This window comes from Ciona intestinalis, chromosome 4 (genome assembly GCF_000224145.3).
Source record: "Ciona intestinalis chromosome 4, KH, whole genome shotgun sequence".
In the NCBI taxonomy this organism is placed as follows: domain Eukaryota; kingdom Metazoa; phylum Chordata; class Ascidiacea; order Phlebobranchia; family Cionidae; genus Ciona; species Ciona intestinalis.
This window is the reverse complement of record NC_020169.2, coordinates 1,293,903-1,313,060: the sequence shown is the minus strand read 5'-3', so window position 1 is coordinate 1,313,060 and position 19,158 is coordinate 1,293,903. Positions and strand designations below refer to the sequence as shown.

The 19,158-nt window shown below is 37.3% G+C and overlaps 5 protein-coding genes across 10 annotated transcripts; 3 read left to right on the top strand and 2 right to left on the bottom strand.

Moving 5' to 3' along the window:
* Positions 1-580: 580 nt before the first annotated feature.
* LOC113474198 (E3 ubiquitin-protein ligase RNF126-like) lies at positions 581-3,407 on the top strand. The gene is made up of 3 exons (XM_026834327.1): positions 581-806; positions 2,881-2,996; positions 3,063-3,407. Exons 1-3 carry the CDS (start codon positions 662-664, stop codon positions 3,222-3,224), a joined length of 423 nt encoding a protein of 140 aa, XP_026690128.1. The 5' UTR covers positions 581-661; the 3' UTR covers positions 3,225-3,407.
* A 258-nt stretch (positions 3,408-3,665) lies between these two features.
* On the bottom strand, positions 3,666-9,099 carry LOC100176592 (ras suppressor protein 1-like). Of its 2 annotated transcripts, XM_002126593.5 has the most exons (9): positions 8,992-9,099; positions 8,610-8,756; positions 7,456-7,627; positions 6,952-7,070; positions 6,385-6,467; positions 5,768-5,882; positions 5,253-5,385; positions 4,784-4,882; positions 3,666-4,067 (listed from the first exon to the last, which is right to left on the bottom strand). In XM_002126593.5, the coding sequence occupies exons 2-9, from the start codon at positions 8,713-8,715 to the stop codon at positions 4,022-4,024; spliced, it is 873 nt and encodes a 290-aa protein (XP_002126629.2). In that variant the 5' UTR covers positions 8,716-8,756; positions 8,992-9,099; the 3' UTR covers positions 3,666-4,021. The 2 variants fall into 2 exon arrangements, with proteins under 2 accessions (XP_002126629.2, XP_018667242.1); XM_018811697.2 differs by having other exon boundaries at positions 3,666-4,882; positions 8,992-9,097.
* A 371-nt stretch (positions 9,100-9,470) lies between these two features.
* Positions 9,471-13,353, top strand: LOC100186812 (transcription initiation factor TFIID subunit 2-like). The gene has a single exon (XM_002126756.4). It carries the CDS (start codon positions 9,529-9,531, stop codon positions 12,991-12,993), a length of 3,465 nt encoding a protein of 1,154 aa, XP_002126792.1. The 5' UTR covers positions 9,471-9,528; the 3' UTR covers positions 12,994-13,353.
* On the top strand, positions 13,353-15,919 carry LOC100182048 (leucine-rich repeat-containing protein 61). 5 transcript variants are annotated; one of them, XM_009859969.3, is made up of 7 exons: positions 13,353-13,468; positions 13,601-13,834; positions 14,114-14,326; positions 14,563-14,631; positions 14,776-14,820; positions 15,386-15,581; positions 15,621-15,919. In XM_009859969.3, exons 1-7 carry the CDS (start codon positions 13,444-13,446, stop codon positions 15,622-15,624), a joined length of 786 nt encoding a protein of 261 aa, XP_009858271.1. In that variant the 5' UTR covers positions 13,353-13,443; the 3' UTR covers positions 15,625-15,919. The 5 variants fall into 5 exon arrangements, with proteins under 5 accessions (XP_009858271.1, XP_026690097.1, XP_009858273.1 ...); XM_026834296.1 differs by having other exon boundaries at positions 13,604-13,834; positions 15,386-15,919; XM_009859971.3 differs by lacking the exon at positions 14,776-14,820.
* On the bottom strand, positions 15,828-19,135 carry LOC100184415 (alkyl/aryl-sulfatase BDS1). The gene is made up of 5 exons (XM_009859974.3): positions 17,992-19,135; positions 17,789-17,914; positions 17,626-17,733; positions 17,391-17,570; positions 15,828-17,189 (listed from the first exon to the last, which is right to left on the bottom strand). The coding sequence occupies exons 1-5, from the start codon at positions 18,341-18,343 to the stop codon at positions 15,985-15,987; spliced, it is 1,971 nt and encodes a 656-aa protein (XP_009858276.1). The 5' UTR covers positions 18,344-19,135; the 3' UTR covers positions 15,828-15,984.
* Positions 19,136-19,158: the final 23 nt, after the last annotated feature.

Sequence of the window (19,158 nt, the reverse complement as noted above, 5' to 3'; positions counted from 1 at the left end):
GGCAGACTTTGACCTTGTAAATATTCCAACGCAGTTAAGAGGTCGAATACATGCACGACATTTGTAATTTAAAGCTATCAAATAGAGGACTTTACGTGTAACTTGAGAGTTAGTAAAACAGAAGCATTCTTTGTGAACGAATTGCGTAATACTCGCCACAGCCAGCTTGTTTGTGTTGCTTTCGCAGGAAGGTGGTTTAGAGGCACAATTTATTCCTTGCTGTGAATTTTAATTCCCTGAATCGAGTCGACGGCTTCCGTTATCACAACAATCGTTCTTCTTTGGCTTGAAAAGGAACGAGGCGTCCTCGGCAGCCCGGGGTTGCCGAAAGGTCAGCACGAGGAAAAAGGCGATTTCTGTGCGTTGATCACTTCGTTAACCGTCTGTGCTTTATATCCTATGCTTTCTGCAGTGTGCGTCCACAGCGAATAGTTTGGTTCAGGAAAATAAGCTAATTAAAAGGAAATGCTACAAATACGGCGTAAAATAGACATCTATAAAAGGCAGCTGGTATTTTGATTATGTTTGCCATGACGTTGGTAATATAGGCGCTCTTTAATTAGATTTGCCAGCCCGATGCTTCAGTGTTAACATAGTTTGTTTACCCATCTCAGACGTTTCGTTCGGTCTGTTTTACCCGACCGCTTAAACTAATATAATCATGGTATCTGTTCCTGATTGTCTGGAAAGAATATCTGCAGTGCTGCAACTGGTTGGACGGCTGGAAAACAGCACAGGTTCGCCACCTGCTAGCAAGCGAACTGTTGCAAATCTTCCTGTCATTGTAGTCAATAAGGATCATACTGGTAAGTCCGACGTATGTTACTTTAACGTAATATTGTTTACAAACTTTTTTTGATATTTGTTTTTTATTAATGTACGTTTGCAAAAGTATTGATATCAGTAAAGAAACGAAATAAAGCTACACAGCAACTCTTATTACACATGAGGTAGTTCATGTATTTCCCGAGTGCGGCTGACGGGTATTGACGTTCATTGTAGCATGCTGGTAAGTATCAGCAACCCCATCGACGTGCCACAGACTTTCTCAAAACATGAACTGCGCATGACCCTGTCGCGAACACGGTCAAGTAACGGTCAAACGCCACGAGCGAAACGAACCCGCTCGCGCGCACGGCGTAAAGTTTAAACAAAACTTGCGATTTTACGATGGTGCTCCACTTTATTGTCCTTTTGGGAAACGACGCCGCGAGGGGTCGACGAAAGTTCACTCGCTACGAGGCTAGAGTTACGCAGATCAATATTTACTCTGCTGGAATTTAGATACAAAGCTCCAATTTCTTCATCATAACGATCACTGTCACTATTGAAAAGATTAATGTTTATTGCAGGCTTGAAATCGTGCCTATTTACCCGGTAAATATAACCAGAATGACTCTTACTTACCAAAATAACCTGAAACCGCGACCGTGGGTCTATAGACCGTCACCGTCTGTTTAGTTTTGCTTACACGAAGAATCTGTTCCGTGTCACCGAAGGGTCACCATCTCTCGAATCAGTCGCCCATGGATAAAATCGTGACTTGCGGAAAATAAGTGTCAATAATATCAGGCGTTAAACGTTGTCAGAGTTTATTTCCCACAAGCAACCATTTTAAAACGTGCAATTGTGTAACTTAATACAATGAGTTGAGGTAAACATCCGACAATTAGATCAAAATCAAACTGTTATCATATATTGTACAGCGTTTTGGGATCAATCAATAAGCGTCGAATATGAAATGTAATACCCGGGATAAAGACGACAGATTAAAATCCCTAAAGCGTGAGAAAGTGCCTTTATTTAAGCGCCGCGTTCTTTATCCGTCGGCGGTAATTTAATCACGAATAGGTGAAGAACAATCCAATAACAGTCTCACCTTTGCGTGATCCCGGTTTCGTAAACCGCTACTTCGGGTATGAACTCTGTATCTCGCTTCACACAGTTTACGGCGGTTAGGTTTCCAAGAAAATTTGCCATCAACAGCCACGGAAATAAGGCGTTTCCATCAGTTTGAACGATCAGCGCTCGTCATCTCTTGTTTGTAAATCTCCCTGACTTTACACAGTGGATAATTTCGAGTGAATTCCATGAATGTATCGGTTGCTTGTTTTTGTTTGCGCTATGTTCGCCCAACGGCAGTCACGACTGCCCTGGAACGTGGACTTATATTTGTCTATTTCCGCGAACAACTGCTTCGAATACAAACAATCGCAAGCGGACAATTTTCGCTCTTTTGATTTTCCGCCACGCAGAGCAAATGACGTCAGCGAACAAAAACGTTTTCTCCATCGATTAAGATTAGCTGCGGAAAATAATCTTGGACTTTCGTATATATTGAACTTTGGTATGTGTATAAACACGCCAAACCCGCAACCGCTTCGCACTCGACTTTGGGTGCCATCATATCTCCTTTGACATAATCTGCGTAGATTTTTGGTCTGATTTTTTTCCGGATTAGCGTTGCTTCAAGCAATTCCTCTATATTATTAGATACCTTATCGCGGTACTTGTGTACAAAAGCAAGTATTAAGGACATTATTAACATATTTCAGTATATTACCTTCATATTTAATTACAACCTATTCAAAATCCATGCATTCCGTATCATTGGTTGTGGTTGAACGGTCGTGTTAATAAAACGTTACTCGGTAAAATGACCGGACACAAAGAACGGGTTAATTACTCAGCGAACCAAGTCTGCGGATTATCTTCTTTTATTCCTGCTTTGTCGGCGCCAATTCCGAGAAAGAACAACGAATAGTTAATGCCTGACGATTGGCCTCGGGCCTCCTAATACGATTCTGTATAAGTATATTATTCAGACTAATTATACGATATGGGTTCCGCATATGTTTAATAACTTATATCCATGTATAGGGGACGAATGCCAATGCTCGGTTTGCATGGAAGAATTCGAAGTAGGCCACAATGCAACCAAGCTGGGTTGTTCCCACGTATTCCACGTCCATTGCATTAAGCTCTGGTTAGAGCTGGTGAGTGACACTCCTGTGTTCCCACACTTTAAAGCCGTAATTTAACACGTCTTAATATTCCCCTAGCACAGCACGTGTCCTATCTGCCGAAAACCGGTCGACGAATTCCCATGCAGACCCGGAACTACAAACGTACCTATGACATCACAAGCTAGTGGTTCGTCCACCTCAAATGAACAACCGCGCTTTTACTCCGACAATTTCACACCGTTCTATACGTACACTTGAGATATTTACAAATATTGTACATGATTTGAGAAGTTCACTACGCCGTCTTTTATAGACAGTAGAAATGGATTTGCAGTACGCCCGCTCGTTTTTTTGCGGGAAAATCATTGTGCTAATAAATTGCCTATTTATTTTTCAAGCTGCTGTTGTATCACGCCCGAATACATGCTTGAGCATTTCAAATGTTATTTTTTATTTTTTTAAGTAGCGTTCTGTGAGAATCCTCTTTGAAGACCACAACCACATAGAAAAAGAGCACAATTGTATCTGCCTGCTACAAACAGATTTTCTCCATTGCAAACATTTTATTGTCCGCCAAGAACATGCTTTGTTCGTCCTCTTTTTTGTTTGTGAACAATTTTTGCTTACTTAGGTTTTTGTCACGAACATACCTAGTTGGTTACAAACATTTAAGGTTTCCTAAGTAAATAACAAATCATAAACAGTATAGTTTTATATTTATTTATACATTTTAGCAGCAAATAGTGCAACAACACCACATACCGAGTAATACTGAAATTCAACGTATACATTTTAATTATAAGCAAAAATTGATCTGAACGAATCAAAAATCTTTGCAAACACATATTTTATGATTTTAACTGGCAAACGTAGGTATGTATGTACAGAAATGCAGATACCTAATATTTTGTCATTATTACGATAAGATAAACATATTTATATACACATGATAAGACACTAAAAGTTGAGAACGGAAGAAAAAAAGGAAAATACAAAAATCGCTTTGCACAAATGTCTTTCAGCGTAAATTGGTTCGGAAAGGGCTTTCTGAAGAACTAACGTTCTTGTTGTATACATGGGCACTTTGCTTTGCGGTCGTGCCTGCAAGCAAAAAGTTGTGGGTGGGCAACTGAGGAACTCAAAACGTTTTCTGAAGAAGGTTTTCGGAACAAGTGAGACATGCCTTAATAAACACAGTCATGGAAACATTTGGTGAATTGTGATGTTTCATAAAAATGTGGAAGGAATAAAAGATACTGAGTTTTAAATTAAATGATAGTTTGTTCAACTACGAGGATATAAATTTGAATGCTGGTTAATATATGCAATAAAAAGAAAGTAAAGAATTCAGCAAAGCAAAAATTTTGGAATTGATGGAAAGTAATAATATTGTCCAACATTACAAATTATTTTTTAATATAAAGAATTTCATTGTTTATGTCAAGCTGGTATATAAAATACTAGCAAGATTTTGTGTAATAGGACAAGAGGGGAAAAATTGTAACCATAAAGTGTTAGACCACACAAAATCCAGAATTAAATAAAAACCAATATCATATTTGCAATGTTACAATATACTAGATATGGTAACACTATTAAATGAAAAACAGAAATATACTATAAACAGAAATGTGTAGTAAGGTGCATTCAGTTAGTAAAATTACATACAGTAGATGATTATTAGTGATGCTATGCATTCAATCTCTGTGAGATTAATGATGGAACCACCAGTTACTGAAGAGCATGCAGCTTATCACACCATGGTGTAAAAGCTGACTAGACAAGCTGTACGAGTGTTATGTGAGTTTGGGATCTACTTGTTTTTGTTATGCAGTGGTTTGCGGCACGCTTTTTTCGCTTTGTCATCCTTCTTGGGTGGAGGGGCAGGTTCGGCGTGTATGTGTCGCCCGTGCAAACTGAAACAACATAACTCAAGTTCATTCTGTGGTCGTGTGATAAATAGTTTAAATACTGATGGATTATGTTAGTGTTTCTTAACCTTTCATGGGTTGTGGGTTTGTGGTATCCACTTTATCAATGAAATGAATAACCTAATCTTTACCTAGAGCTGTTTTACGATATTTACGTATTATAATTCATTCACCACTCTGCATCAATTTGACTTTATATTAACAGGGCCATAAGCAGAGGGCTGTGTGTTGCCCCTCAATGGAAAACCTTACAGCACAAGCATAAACATATACGTATGAAAAAACCTAAGGTAATGTCTAATGTGCATATAGGTGTTCACTAATCACATATAGCAAAAATGAATGAATCACTTACTACTTGTATGTATCTGATCTAATGTAACCAAACACATGAGAGTTTCCTAACATGAATTGTTCCAATATGGGAGCCACCCATGGGTTACGATCAGCTTTAAAAACATTGTTAGGTCCGGTCAACTCCAAGTTGCCTGAAATGTGATGAAATTGGTGATTTTACTTTTATTAAGATACTTTTTTTAAATAAGAAAAAACATAAAAAATTAGGACTCTAAGGGTGTATAAAGTCGGAAACTGCCATTCATATGATCTTGCACAAAAAAATTATTATATTTAAAAAAAAAATTATTATATTTTTTTGTATCTTATAGTTACTGCAGGCAATAGCAATACAGTTTGTAGATGTTTTGGTAACTGGTTGCTTTCATTCATTTTAAAGAAATATTTACTATGAGTTAATATACTTAAAGAATTGGTACACTTTTCCCTAAAAAAACCTGCTATGCCATATAGTAGAAATCAACAAAAGTGGTTTTAAACATATTATTATTTATATTATTTATTTATTCTTACCTAATTCAGGTGGCAGAACTGTCAGTCGGTTTCCTTGGATGTGAAGTTCCTTTAATTTTAATAACTCCCCAACTTCTTTGGGAAGTGAGATTAAATCATTGTCTCTTAAACTCAGCTGGAAATTGTTAATAAAAATAAATCAAATATATCAAATAGCAATACAGCTATTGGGGACATTTGTAAAGCAGGATGTATACAGTTTATATGTAGGCAGGAAGTTTGATATTACTTTGAATTGAGAGATTGTGAATACATGGGCTGGGTTGGCATATTAGAACTAAATTATTTATCTTCACGTGGCAACATCAGTCGTGGTAACACAGATGTTCTGTTTCACAAAAGTTACCACGTTCCACCTATATATGCAAGGGATTTTTTTGCATTTTATTTAACATACCATATAGCATATATAGGATGACAATTTAGAACTAATAATGACCACTGGGTTGGAGCAATCTTCTTTAAGTGTGTTGCTCAAGCACACAAATGCCAATAATAATAGCAGCATTGAGCCTTGAACAAAACCTATTGGCGAGAATAGCATGCAGGGCCACTTAACAATGTACCACATCACAGTGTATCATGATTCATAACAAATTACAACTTGATAAACTCACCACTTGCATATCTTGCAGTTTGTTAATATTTGCTGGAAACGTCTCAAAATCATTATCAGCGAGATATAATGTACGCAGGGTTGCTGTAAGTTAAACTCGTGATGAATTGAATTAAAATACTTTGTTAAATAAAAAATAAACTTTACGAGCACTCTCCTTACAATTATATATATATTAATTTGTTTTGGGTATATGTTCAAACTAAGTGAGTTACTGTATGTTGGTTGAAAAACCCACTTTTTAACCAGTGCTCTTTTCCAAACTTTAAATTTTAATTCATGTTTTACCGAGAAAATAATGTTGTAATTTAAACAATATTTTGATTTGAAATAATATATGATGTTGATGGCGTTTAATGACTGTGCACATTAGAATAATGTGCATCTGAGCATAAGGTGGAGATGGCATTGCCAGATTTTAGATTTTAATGACTTCACGCAGGCATAAAAAGTATAACTAAAACATATTTTTGCAGTGACATAGATTTATGACTCTCTGTGTTGAAATAATGTAGGCACTAGGTAGTACTGCACACAACTAGGTAGTATTGCACACAACTAAACTTACTCATGAAGAAGAAATTAGAGGGAAGAGAATTTTCACTGAGGTTGTTGTACGACAAATCTAACATCTCAAGTTTTGCAAACGAACCAAAACCACGAGGTAAATGACTCAATCTGTTCATTCTGAAATTTTATGATTAATTTAGTACAAGTGTTGTACAATGCTAAAAGTGAAACAGCCTAAACATTTATTTTTAATATTTATAGGCTACTAAATAGACTATAGCACGGTGGGGTAAGGTGGGACATATTTTTATTCTGTTTTCTTGTCCCATTTGGTAGTAAAAAAGAAATTTAAAGAATTATTAAACTGTTTTCGCATGGCTCCCATGGACCGTTGTTAATTGTTTAAAACACATACAGGGTATTTGAATATTAGGTATCAAAATTTTCTTCATTAAAAAGTCTTAATAAAGAACAGATGTCAAATTTTCAAACTTGACCTAATATCCGCAGTATTTAATATATATATATATATATATGTCGAACAAAAACATTGTCTGTTTACCCCAAGTTTAATATCTTCAGTTTCATCAATCCACTTAATGAAGTTGGTAACTCCTCAATATGATTATTAAACAAGTTGAGCATCTCGAGGTTGACAAGTTCCCCAATACTTGGTGGGACTGCAGCTAACTTATTGTGGCTCATTGTCAAGTGTGTGACATGTTCCAGCATCACTGTTAGAATAAAATAACCTTAAAGGGCCTAAACACACCCCACGTCACTTTTATTTTTTATGGTAAATTCATACAGCGACCGTTTTATTGATTCCAAAAATACTTTGCTTATTAAAATTGGTCCAGTATAGGCGTAGATATTCGTCCTCAAACAGTGATCTCTAGCGCTATCTTTTTTTTACTACCAGCTCCGTGATTGTGACTTAGGAACGTACTAGTCACGTGACTGATTCATTCGTAAAAGCGAAACCTGCGTTTTTTTTGTGCTTTTTTGCGTTTTTTTTGTTCTCTCGTTTTTCGCTGAAAACACTGCCTCTCGCCTTTCTGAATGAGAGCGGCCACGCTTCAACAACTTTGTTACGTGTTTGTCACGTGGGTAGTACACTTCTCAATTTTTTTCGCCACGCAACTTTCAAATCAGTTTTTTGAATTTCACGGTGTTTGAGCTGGAATATCTTTGGTTATACAGAACCGATTAAAACAAGTAAGGTGTCGTTGGAATTAGAAAAACACACTCTATCGATTAAAGCGAAGTACATTTGGGGTGTGTTTAGGCCCTTTAAGGTGGCTGTACACAGTATCCGAAATTTGTCCGTTTTGTCTGTTTTGTCCGGATTTCGCTGCAGCAAGCGGAATTGGACACGGGTTTGCATACGACTTCGCATGCCAGATACTGTGTATATGGACAATAACATTGTTAGCCATATCTTTGGCACATATCAGTAACATCACGACAGGCGCTGCTCGCACCGAAACCGTTGGTGACGTCACAACAGGGGTAATAATGTTTACACCCAAAACAAAGCAAAGTTCGGATATACTGTATTTATCATTTGGTGGCGTAAAATCATTATTAATTATGTTGTTAAGTTTGATTTACTTCTATGGTCGTGCCCATGCATGAGTTTGGTCTACCAATTGAACAACAGCTTGTTGCAATTTTGTTATAGCAGTTGAAACTAATTTAAATAAAGCAACTCACTCAGTCCAGGAACTTCATTAAGATTTTGAATTCCTCGGTCACTTAGATCAATTACTTTCATTTTCTGATTCTTGGAATCCTCCACTATCTTCTTTAACTTGGACATTGTGATGTTTTCAAGGATATTTTCCAAATATGTCACTTAACCTAAACGGTGGCAAAAATAGAGTTTACAATACCAATACATACAATAAAGATAAGTGACCACACCCGTATGACGCGTAAACAAAAATCTGTTTCTTACAGCACTTTATTCACATTTTAAGGTAAATTATAACTCTTTTTAAAAAAATGTGAAAGCATATTTGATTTACACTTTAATTACCACATTATGCCGGTTCAAATCATTAAAAGCAACGTAAACATTAACATTTGTACTCACTTCGTTGTCAGTTGTTTCGCTATCGTATTGTTTGCATTCTCCTAAAGCACTTTTTGTCTGGCCTTGTATGTTTCTTTTTTCTTACGGAACAGACTTCTTCAAAGTTGACTACTTGTTTCTTTTTTAATTCAGAAAAGAGAAGGGGGAGAGAAAACAAAAAAAAACTTTGTGCTGTGAGTCAAACGAAATATGTTACACTCGTAAATATCTATTTTAATGTTTCAACGTGAATTATGAATCATGTAATGACGATTAGTGCCAATTATGTAATGCTACAAATCTTGCAGAGACTTTGTTAATAGGCTTTTATGAAATATATATTGGACGGGGTATGTTAACATTAGTCAGCCTCTTTTTATAGGTAATTCTAGGCTGTTTTTACCGTCGTTTAACTCGTTTATTACGTGTTTAAATTGGCAATCGCCATTAACAGACCTTCGTAACATAATTTTCTCATATTTTTATACAAATGCAGAGTAAATGTTATATTAACGATGTAATATATGAATTAATCTCAATTCTTAATCAATTTTTACTATGGATCGAAAAGATAAAAAGTCGAGCAGTTTTCAGAGACCATACAAACTGAGTCACCAACTGTTATGCATCACTTCCATAAATTTTCAACGTCGTGCCCTTATGGGCTACGTCGAATTGATGCTACAACCCAAGAAATCGGACATCAGAGTTATTAAAGTTAACAGCAAACAATCCCGGATACATCGTGTGTGTGTCAACAACCATGAAGCTACATTTCAATACCAAGATCCATCTCTGGATTTAGCTCAACGAGACCCAAAGTCGCGAAACATTGATGTTTTAAGTACCTGTCATCTCACAGCTGTGGAAAGTGTGGATCCAGATACTGGTTATCATGGAGAAATAACAATTCGCGTGCCACAAGAGGTCTCTAAAACAATAAAAGAGCAGAAACCCCTATGTGTGAGCATGGATTTTACTCTGGAAAACCCAAAGGGGGGAATACATTTTGTTGTACCTGACGCAGAAGGATCATTAAAAGAAAGAGCTGCCCATCTTTTTACATTTGGCTTGGAAAACTGTGCTCGCCTTTGGTTTCCATGTGTGGATACATACAGTGAACCCTGTACATGGAAACTCGAGTTTACTGTTGAAGATTCTATGACAGCAGTCTCATGTGGAGATTTAGTGGAAACAGTGTACACCCCTGATCGTAAAAGAAAAACATTTCATTATGTGTTGAGTATTCCTACTGCTGCTCCTAACATTTGTCTGGCAGTAGGGCCTTTTGAAATATTAGTTGATCCTAATATGCACGAGGTCACACATTTTTGCCTTCCACAGTTAATGCCTTTACTTGAGCACACAACTGAAACCTGTCATAAGGTGTTTGAATTTTTTGAGGAAGTTTTAAGCTTCAGATTCCCTTATTCCTGCTATAAACAAGTATTTGTGGATGAAGCATACCAGGATACACTACCATATGCTTCTGTTAGCGTGTTCAGTGTTAATTTGCTGTTTAGTAAAATAGTCTTGGATCAAACACCAATTACACGCAAGCACATGGCACGAGCATTATCAGAGCAATTCTTTGGTTGCTTTATGGCTCGTGAGTCTTGGAATGATTACTGGGTACCTGCTGGCATAGCTGGCTACTTGTATGGGCTATGGTTGAGAAGCACATTTGGAAACAGTGAATACAGAGACTGGATCGCAAGTGAAACTCAGCAGTTGTGTCAATACGAGACTACAGTTGGTCCTGTGGTTTTACACAACACAGGCAAGGATTCGTTTTTAGGTCGCCATTTTCCCCATCAACACCCTCATACTGTGTCACCTGCTTATTACAAAATGATGAGGTGTAAATCACACTTGGTTATGAGACAAATCGAAAATCGTATTGGGCCCCAATTGCTACTTCAAGCTTTTAACAAGCTTCTGTCTTTGGCCAACACCTCAGCTCAGCAGAAAGTAATAAGCTCAACATGGTCTACAATGCTGCTTTCAACTGCTGGGTTTCTTAAATCCACTTACTCAGTATCAGGTAAAGATATCTCAAACCTAATAGACCAATGGGTGCACAAAGGTGGTATTGTTAGGTTCAACAGCAAGTTTGTTTTCAACAGAAAACGAAACACAGTTGAGCTGGATATCAAGCCTGACATTATAAACAAAGGAACACAGAAATATGTCGGCCCATTAACAGTTCGTGTGCAGGAACTAGATGGTTCCTTCAACCACACAATACAAATTGAAGAAAATACTACAAAACATGACTTACCTTGTCACTCCAAAAGTCGGCGTAATAAACGTAAGAAAATTCCTTTATTGAACGGGGAAGAGGTGGATATGGATTTGTCCTTTATGGATCCAGACTCACCAGTGTTGTGGATCAGGATTGACCCAGATGTTAACATACCACGGCTGGTGAATTTTGAGCAGCCAGACTACATGTGGCAGTACCAACTTAGATATGAAAGGGATGTAATTGGTCAAAGTGAAGCCATCGGTGCATTGGAAGCATTCTCAACTCCAGCAACAAGAAATGCATTGACAGATATCATTGAGAATGAACATTACTACTACAAAGTACGCATGCAGGCGTGCAAAAGCTTGGCAAACACAGCTAATGCAATGGTCAACACATGGACCGGCCCTCCTGCCATGTTAAATCTATTCACACGTTTTTTCTGCTGCGATACTTCTCCCCCCATTGTTCGAATGAATAACTTCTCTAACTTTCAGCAATACTTCCTACAGAAGCAGCTACCTGTGGCAATGTCAATGCTCCGTAACACACATGGTGTTTGCCCAAAAGAAATCCTGCACTACTTGTTTGGTTTGATTAAGTTTAACGATAACTCAAAAAATAAATATTCAGATAATTATTATAGATCTGCACTCGTAGATGCTCTTAACAACACCATCACTCCTGCAGTGACATTGCAGTCAGACCAGAAAGTAACTGCAGATTCCATGCCTATGGATATCCACACTATAGTGGATGAAGTGACACGATTCCTAAATCTTGAAAAGCACTTGCCTTCTTATAGATACACTATCACTATTAGCTGTCTAAGAGCCATCAGAAATTTGCAGAGGAATGGTCACCTACCTTCTGACATTGAGCTTTTTAAAAGTTATGCTGCACCTGGATTTTTCAGGGATGTCAGACTTGCAGCTGTAGGGTGCTTAGTGGATGTAATCAAAGCCAATAAAAATGTGGATGAGCTGCACTGGTTGCTGGATTTAGCAAGGGAAGATAGAGTTGCAGAAATTAAATACGGAATCATTCGTGCTCTGGTGAGAAATCCACCATTTCAGAAGGGTGATAAGTCGCTACTTAACAACGCAGAGATTGTGGAGAAATTGTGGTCTTATATAAACCATGAAACTTTTTACGACCCACGCCTTAGATGCGAGGCCATTGATTTGTATTTTAAACTTTTCGGTAAAGGTCGTCCGCAATGTTTACCCGCTCCACAGTTTGGAGTCGTGGTCAATTTAAAGGAAAAGCGAACTCAGATTAATCCCAACACTGCCCATGATAAACGAGGATATGAAGGTCATGATTATCCCAGGTTAAAGCGACCTACATCAATGCCCATGTCTTCATACGGGGAAGATCAGTCAAATAAACTGACCATGAAAATTAAACTTGGTGGTCCGTCACGCAGCAGCAGTTTGCTTGACACTGATGATGTTCTTGCAGCACAGAGTCTGTTGTCGTTATCCCACGGTGACATTCCCTCAAGGCCTTCAACACCGGGTGGAGGTAATGAGCCATCCTCGTGGCAGATGTCGCCGAAGTTTTCTGGCGGAGACTTTTCTCTCTCGTCAACACCAAACATGATGCATGGCCACTCCTCCATGCCACAACTTCTGTCTAAAGATAAGAAGAAAAAGAAGAAACACAAGCATAAACATAGACATAAGCGTGGAGACAGTGACTGGTCATCACCTGCCACACCTTCCAGTTCAGTTCACTCACCATTTGCTGCAGTGAATTCTCCACTGGAATAGATTCTGGCCAACATTTACTTTATACCAACTATGTTATGTGTGTAATGTTAACATCTTGTCTAAAATTCTTAGCTTGTAATATTTTGATTTGCATTAATGGTAAACCTCGTTTCATAACCAGATTTATTTGTTAATGGTGAAATTTTTTCTCTGAAATAATTAATTTTTTTATACCAACCATTGCCAGTTAATTTTACTCATATTCGAATGTGCTTGCTAGTAAAATTGTTTTATAATGTTCCACTTTATTACTTCAAGCGAATAAATCTGGTACCCCAGTTTCTATTAACAATGATATTCCGTTTTGTATTATGATAAATAGTTGTTGCAACCATTAAAATGCATAAAAAATGTCTTTCAGAATGAATGTTGTTCATACATAAATGTACAGCTCGCTGATATTTTGTTACCCAAACTTTTTGGTAGGCTAGGATCATTTTGTAGATAACGATGGCTTCAAGTACTAAATCTGAAGGTACGTAATCGTATGTAACACATATGTTTTCATTTTAAACGTGATATTGCTGTTTGCCGAAGTCCATCACTAATACCGCAATATCACTTAATTGACTTTGAATGTATTATTTCAATGTTTGACTTTTTTCAGAAGATGTTCTAACATCCGAAATGATCTTATCGCATTCTGGGGAATTTGAAATTGAAAGTGTGGAAATTCTCTATTTTGATCACAAACACATAGTTGATCTTGGGGCTTTATTCAAATGCAAGAACCTCTCAAGACTGGATGTATCATACAACCAAATATCAGTTATTAGCGCTATGAGGGGTCTAAAACAACTAACCTACCTAAATATTTCTTCAAACCGTATCACAAATTTAGGTGAGAAGGTCTAGTAATTGTTTATGATGTTTTCTGTTTAAAGATTTTTATTATATATATTTTTAATAACTACATTTTGCAAGTAACCGAAATAATTGTTAATATAAGTGTGTTTAATTGACAACCTAACAACTTCAACCAGTTTTATGGCCCAATACAGATTAAAAAATGCAAAGATTAATATGTTACTTTTTATTTGTAGTGTACTGTTTATGGTTAAACTCAAACTGACACCCCCTCTATATTTTTCAACCCCTTTTTTTATTTTTCTCTTTTTAGACCCTTTAAGTGGCATGGAAAACCTTGAGGAATTAAATGCAGCAGGTAACATGATTGGTAGCATGGATAGACTCAAATGCTTGTGCAGTATCGCCAGTTTAAAAAAACTTCGGCTTTATGATGGGATCAAAAAGCTTTCAAACCTTGTGTGTGATAACGATTTGTATCATAAATCTGCACTGAAGATGCTTCCACAGTTGATGATGCTTGATGGTGAGACATATTACTATCGAATTTACTATTTTTGATTAATATTGCCCTAACTAAATTCGTGCTAACTTTAATTTATTAATTTACTTATCTTTGCAAAGCATGGCAGCTTCATTTTATTATATATGGCTGAAACATGTACATTTTGTATTTACAATCATTGAGCTGGTTATTTGATTTAAAACATTCCAAGCACTGATAAATAATGATTGCATGTTCAAAATAATATATCATTAAAGGTGAAAGGGTTAAAGGTCCTGGAAGTGACCTCTACAAGATCTGCCAAGAACTTGATGAACAAATAAAATGTAAGTTACACTAGCTGTAGCTGGGTATTCATATCGTATATTCAATTATGTGGATCAAATGTATACATTTCTATGGCAGAAAAAAATTATTACAAGAACCTGATATTAATATTACCTTACTTGATTTTTGTTTTATATATATAGCTCTTTATCATGAACCATATTGTCCGTGCAATTCATGCAAATTAGGTAAGTTATATGTGTGCCAAGTGTGGTAGGCAAGTTTGCATTGGTAGTAGACAACTCTTTTCTAATGCTTTTACTTTTCTTTATTATCCTGGTGTTGAGTGCAAATTTTCTCTTACTCTTAACCTAGAAATCATTTTATTTTTGCCCTAATATCTTAACTTTTTCCTGAGCTGTCTGTTTTAAAAAAGTATTATTGCCAGTAGGTTCTTCAAATTGTAGGCATGAGAGAAAATAAGTCACTCGCAAATTATATAATAACTCATTAACATAAACAACTTGTATAAAACAGAACACTCATGTTATAGCTTCTGAAGTCGCCCCACCAAACAAGGATAAATCAGTGAAATTCATTATTGGCTTTCGCACAACAGTATTATTATAACCCTTCAGCCTATTCTACTTAATCTAAATAAAAAAGCTGCTTTCATCTGTTAACACACATGTGTTCAAAACATTCCCACTTTTGTACACAGGTATTCAAAAAGGTTCCCAATTTTGTACACGTGTTAAAAAATGTTCCCAGTTTTGTACACAGATGTTAAAAAAAATCTAAAATTTTACACAGGTGGTCGACCATTTGGTCCAGTGGTTGAACGACCACTACCAGGTCCATGGTTTGATTCCAAACAACTAACGTTACCTGAAGTCCATACAAGTTCAAACAATGATATTATGGAGTTCCAGAAAGTTCTACGTGAGTGTAAGAAAGCTGATGAAACCGCAAGTGTAGTGTTGGATCAGTTCAAAACAAGAATGACAACATAATAGAAAAGATGACAGTTCAAAACAAGAATGACAACATAATAGAAAAGATGAACTGTTTTTTTTAAAGTATTAATTTTTTAGAAAATTCACTGTGAAACCTTTTTAATCTTTTAACACGGTGCCTTTGAACATTGTACTGCTGTTAAGTTAAATAACTTTTAGTTTTATACTTTACACTTTCGCATGATAAGTAAACTTAGTTTTTGTGTAACTTACTTATCTCAATGTAACTGACAAATTTGGTGCATAGAAATTTATTTGATAATCAAAATGAGGTTTTGTCGTCAAGATCATAGTGTGAAATAAATCGTCGCCTTAACATAGGTGTAAATAATTCGTTTATTTACTGATTTTGCACACATGAAAGTAAACCGCATCAATGTTACGAAAATTGCTTTACTATTTGTCATTGTCGCTCACTGAAGTCTCTAATAAATCCAAAAAGCGCTTAAGAGTTAGCCAACTCCCTTCGACTTGAAGTTCGCCTGCCGCGTATGCTGCGACAGCATTTCGTTTACCAATCAAAACGTTTTTCCACACTTCGGAAGATACAGTAAGTTTTGCATTAAGCGACGCTAGAACGGCATTCACTCTATATTCAGCAATACAGTGTCGTACAGTGTAGCTGAACGTGGTGTCTGTGTCTGGAAAACTGAATGCGACAGTAAAGGTTTCTTCGTCGTTACAAGCCTCCGCATTAAATCGGAACGGTAGGAGTCTCATTATATCACTGATGCCCATTCCAGCCACAGTTTGTCGCATGCCCAACGGAGACATCGTGATTTTTAAACCGGAACTGATCTCCCGAGCACACGTGAGATAGTAGTTACGTCCGTTGGCGCTTTTCATCATGGTAGCGAGCGACTGCAATGCTTCTACGTATAAGAGCTTAGCTTGTTCATATTCTTCGCTTGCTGGATCAGCTGCCTTTAACGCCATGCTGGAAAGTTCCAAGGCCCACTGCAGTTCGTTGTGCAAGTGATAACCTGTTGCGTTCAAATTTTTTGACGACTTTGCGAGACAGGACGCCGCTGTGTTTAACATTTTCATAGGACCGCTTACATCGCCTAAATCAGATTCCAACAAAGCATTAAAACGATTTGCTCTTTCCTTTTTCGATAGCGGGCTCAAATTAACTGGATCGCCATCAAACCATCCGTTCAGACTGTCATACACGCCTCTCACTGACCATTCCACGGTGCCATAGAACTCTTGCAGGTAAGGATGCGTGGCAAGTACATTTGGCAATCGAACCTGTTTAACAATGTCGTCCACTTCCCATCTCTTATTAATAAAACGAACAGTTTGATCATAGACGAACTGAATTGCATCTCGGTACGAGGTAATTGTATCGTAAATCTTTTTTTCGCCAACTAATGGTCTGGTGTGACTTGGAACCATATACTCTGCTTTCAAATCACGAACGATGTCCAAACTATTAGCCCACTGCCTGCAATCCCTTGCTGGCGCACCCCGTATTGCATATAGATTTGGAAAAGCTTCGTAAATATTATCAGCAGGAAGAACAACTCTTGTGTCTGGAAGCCACACTGTAGTTTGGTCATCCGATTCGCCAGGTGTATGTATTAGCTGAAATGTAATTCCTGCAAAAGATAGGAAACTGCCGTTAGATATATATAAACAAAGACAACAAGGCGGTAACACATGGACACATACTACGCAATATACAGTGTACATGGTAACTGGCATATGTCAATCACGATAATTAACGATTGGGCGGCTAAAAATATGATATATATTTAACTGTTTACAATTACATCGTACTATTTAGCAAAAAAAACAACCTGCGAGATTGTATGTCTGCTTATCTTGGTATGTGTGCGTGGGCGGTGTGACGTTGTAGCTTATATCCCGTGGAACCATTAGCTTAAACCCGATACCCGCGTTTATTGCCTCTTTCCCGTGGTTCAGGAAGGTACCAAACTGTCTACTGCCACGAAAGAACCCGTATTGACTTATGGTGTCTGTATTATACAATAGAAGTCATTTATTTCCATATAAATATAATACAGTACTTACAGAAACGAGTCAGTTCATAGTCCAATGACGCATGTGCGTAAATATTAACAGAAGGATTTCCTGATTCCGCCGCTTGATCTATTAACCCGTCAGCTCCGACTAAATGATCTAAAAGCAAAATTACAACAATACATTTTATGCAGAAAACATATAACTATATAACCTGCGTGGAAATGCGTTAACACGATGCCTTTCAATGGTTTGTTTGTGATCTTTCTGAACTCCGCCATTGCTTGCAAAGCCGACTCTTTGCTTTCGGTCGTATCAACGATAATTATGCCATCAGTCCCTGTAATAAAATTAGCAAATCAATATTCAGTAAGTTAACGTATCCAAGAGTTTTAGTAGATATAAGATATTTCCCACCTTCCAGCATTATCATATTTGCAATAGCGTAACCAATAGCAACGTAAACGCCTTCTGTAACTTTCTCTACACGAGCGACATTAAACTTCTCGGAGTGTTTTTCCAAATCAGCCAGAGCTTTAATTGATGTTACGACCACTTGATCTTGTTTTGCAGAATGCCTTCGGCCTGATTTGTACCTTGCATAATAAGCAATGGCAAGTACAGCAATAGTTATCAGTAATTTGTTTGGCATCGTAACAGCCAACAGTAGTTCCCAGCAGTTATCACAGAAATACGTATGTCTTATTAGTTGGTTAACACCTGGTAATGAACTAACACCAATGGTCCTGATTGTGTATTGAGCCGTCATACATGACTAGATCTGTAGTAAGCCTACAGTCCTTTTTACCGGAGGCAAATGCGTCTGTGTAATGTTCTAACTCTGCGTTTATTCAACTTATTTGCTATTTCTAACTTTGCTTGATACAGTCAATGTATATTACAGTCGTCTGTCCAGTTTGTCGTTCATATAGGCTGTGTGAATTACTTTAAACTAAACTAACAGCCTTCAGCTTGCCTTGCCTGTGGTTTCTAGACACGCAGCGTAAATTGAAACTCGCAAAATCGGTCTTGCGAAACGAATGCCAGGGAATTTCAGCGACATAACAAACTGCGCTGCGCACAATACTGGGAACCTTCTTGATTGAAGGGCTTGCGTTTTCAAGTGACTGTTGCTCCCTTTTGCATTGGATGTCAAGAAAAACATGTTACTGCTGACTTGACAAACAATTGTAACGATCGGCGTAGGATGCTAACCTCTCGTACACCGTGATTAATAATTAATCTGCTTTCTGGTAGAAAAAATGAATCAATATTATCACTTATTTTTCCTTGCGTGTCAGGACAACTCCAGGGCCATACCACATGTGTTCCATTATTTATCCCATTCCACCTTGTACTGCAGATATGAACATTACAATATGGATGGCAGGGGTAGAGAGTTATATTACGTCTTACATTAAATAGCAGCATCAAGCGTCCAACCCAACGTCTCTACTAACTTTGCTCCAATCCAATATGTTCTAGTTACGATCCGTGCACTTTATAATGTCCCATGACGAGCGGTTAATTTTGTTTGCTATTTCAATCTGTTGGCAGTGGTTCGCGCTTGGTCACCTTTAGCGC

Excerpts from the sequence above, each read along its gene's own strand:
- LOC113474198 (XM_026834327.1), top strand. The coding sequence starts at position 662 with ATGGTATCTGTTCCTGATTGTCTGGAAAGAATATCTGCAGTGCTGCAA. Across the intron at positions 807-2,880 it reads AGTCAATAAGGATCATACTG|GGGACGAATGCCAATGCTCG; the intron begins GTAAGTCCGACG and ends ATCCATGTATAG. Across the intron at positions 2,997-3,062 it reads TTAAGCTCTGGTTAGAGCTG|CACAGCACGTGTCCTATCTG; the intron begins GTGAGTGACACT and ends ATATTCCCCTAG.
- LOC100176592 (XM_002126593.5), bottom strand. The coding sequence starts at position 8,715 with ATGTCCAAGTTAAAGAAGATAGTGGAGGATTCCAAGAATCAGAAAATG. Across the intron at positions 7,071-7,455 it reads CTGAAGATATTAAACTTGGG|AATGAACAGATTGAGTCATT; the intron begins GTAAACAGACAA and ends ATAAAATTTCAG. Across the intron at positions 5,386-5,767 it reads AGTTCTGCCACCTGAATTAG|GCAACTTGGAGTTGACCGGA; the intron begins GTAAGAATAAAT and ends ATCACATTTCAG.
- LOC100186812 (XM_002126756.4), top strand. The coding sequence starts at position 9,529 with ATGGATCGAAAAGATAAAAAGTCGAGCAGTTTTCAGAGACCATACAAA.
- LOC100182048 (XM_009859969.3), top strand. The coding sequence starts at position 13,444 with ATGGCTTCAAGTACTAAATCTGAAG. Across the intron at positions 13,835-14,113 it reads AAACCGTATCACAAATTTAG|ACCCTTTAAGTGGCATGGAA; the intron begins GTGAGAAGGTCT and ends TTCTCTTTTTAG. Across the intron at positions 14,632-14,775 it reads ACTTGATGAACAAATAAAAT|CTCTTTATCATGAACCATAT; the intron begins GTAAGTTACACT and ends TTATATATATAG.
- LOC100184415 (XM_009859974.3), bottom strand. The coding sequence starts at position 18,343 with ATGACGGCTCAATACACAATCAGGACCATTGGTGTTAGTTCATTACCA. Across the intron at positions 17,571-17,625 it reads CTATGAACTGACTCGTTTCT|ACACCATAAGTCAATACGGG; the intron begins GTAAGTACTGTA and ends TGTATAATACAG. Across the intron at positions 17,190-17,390 it reads GCAGACATACAATCTCGCAG|GAATTACATTTCAGCTAATA; the intron begins GTTGTTTTTTTT and ends TATCTTTTGCAG.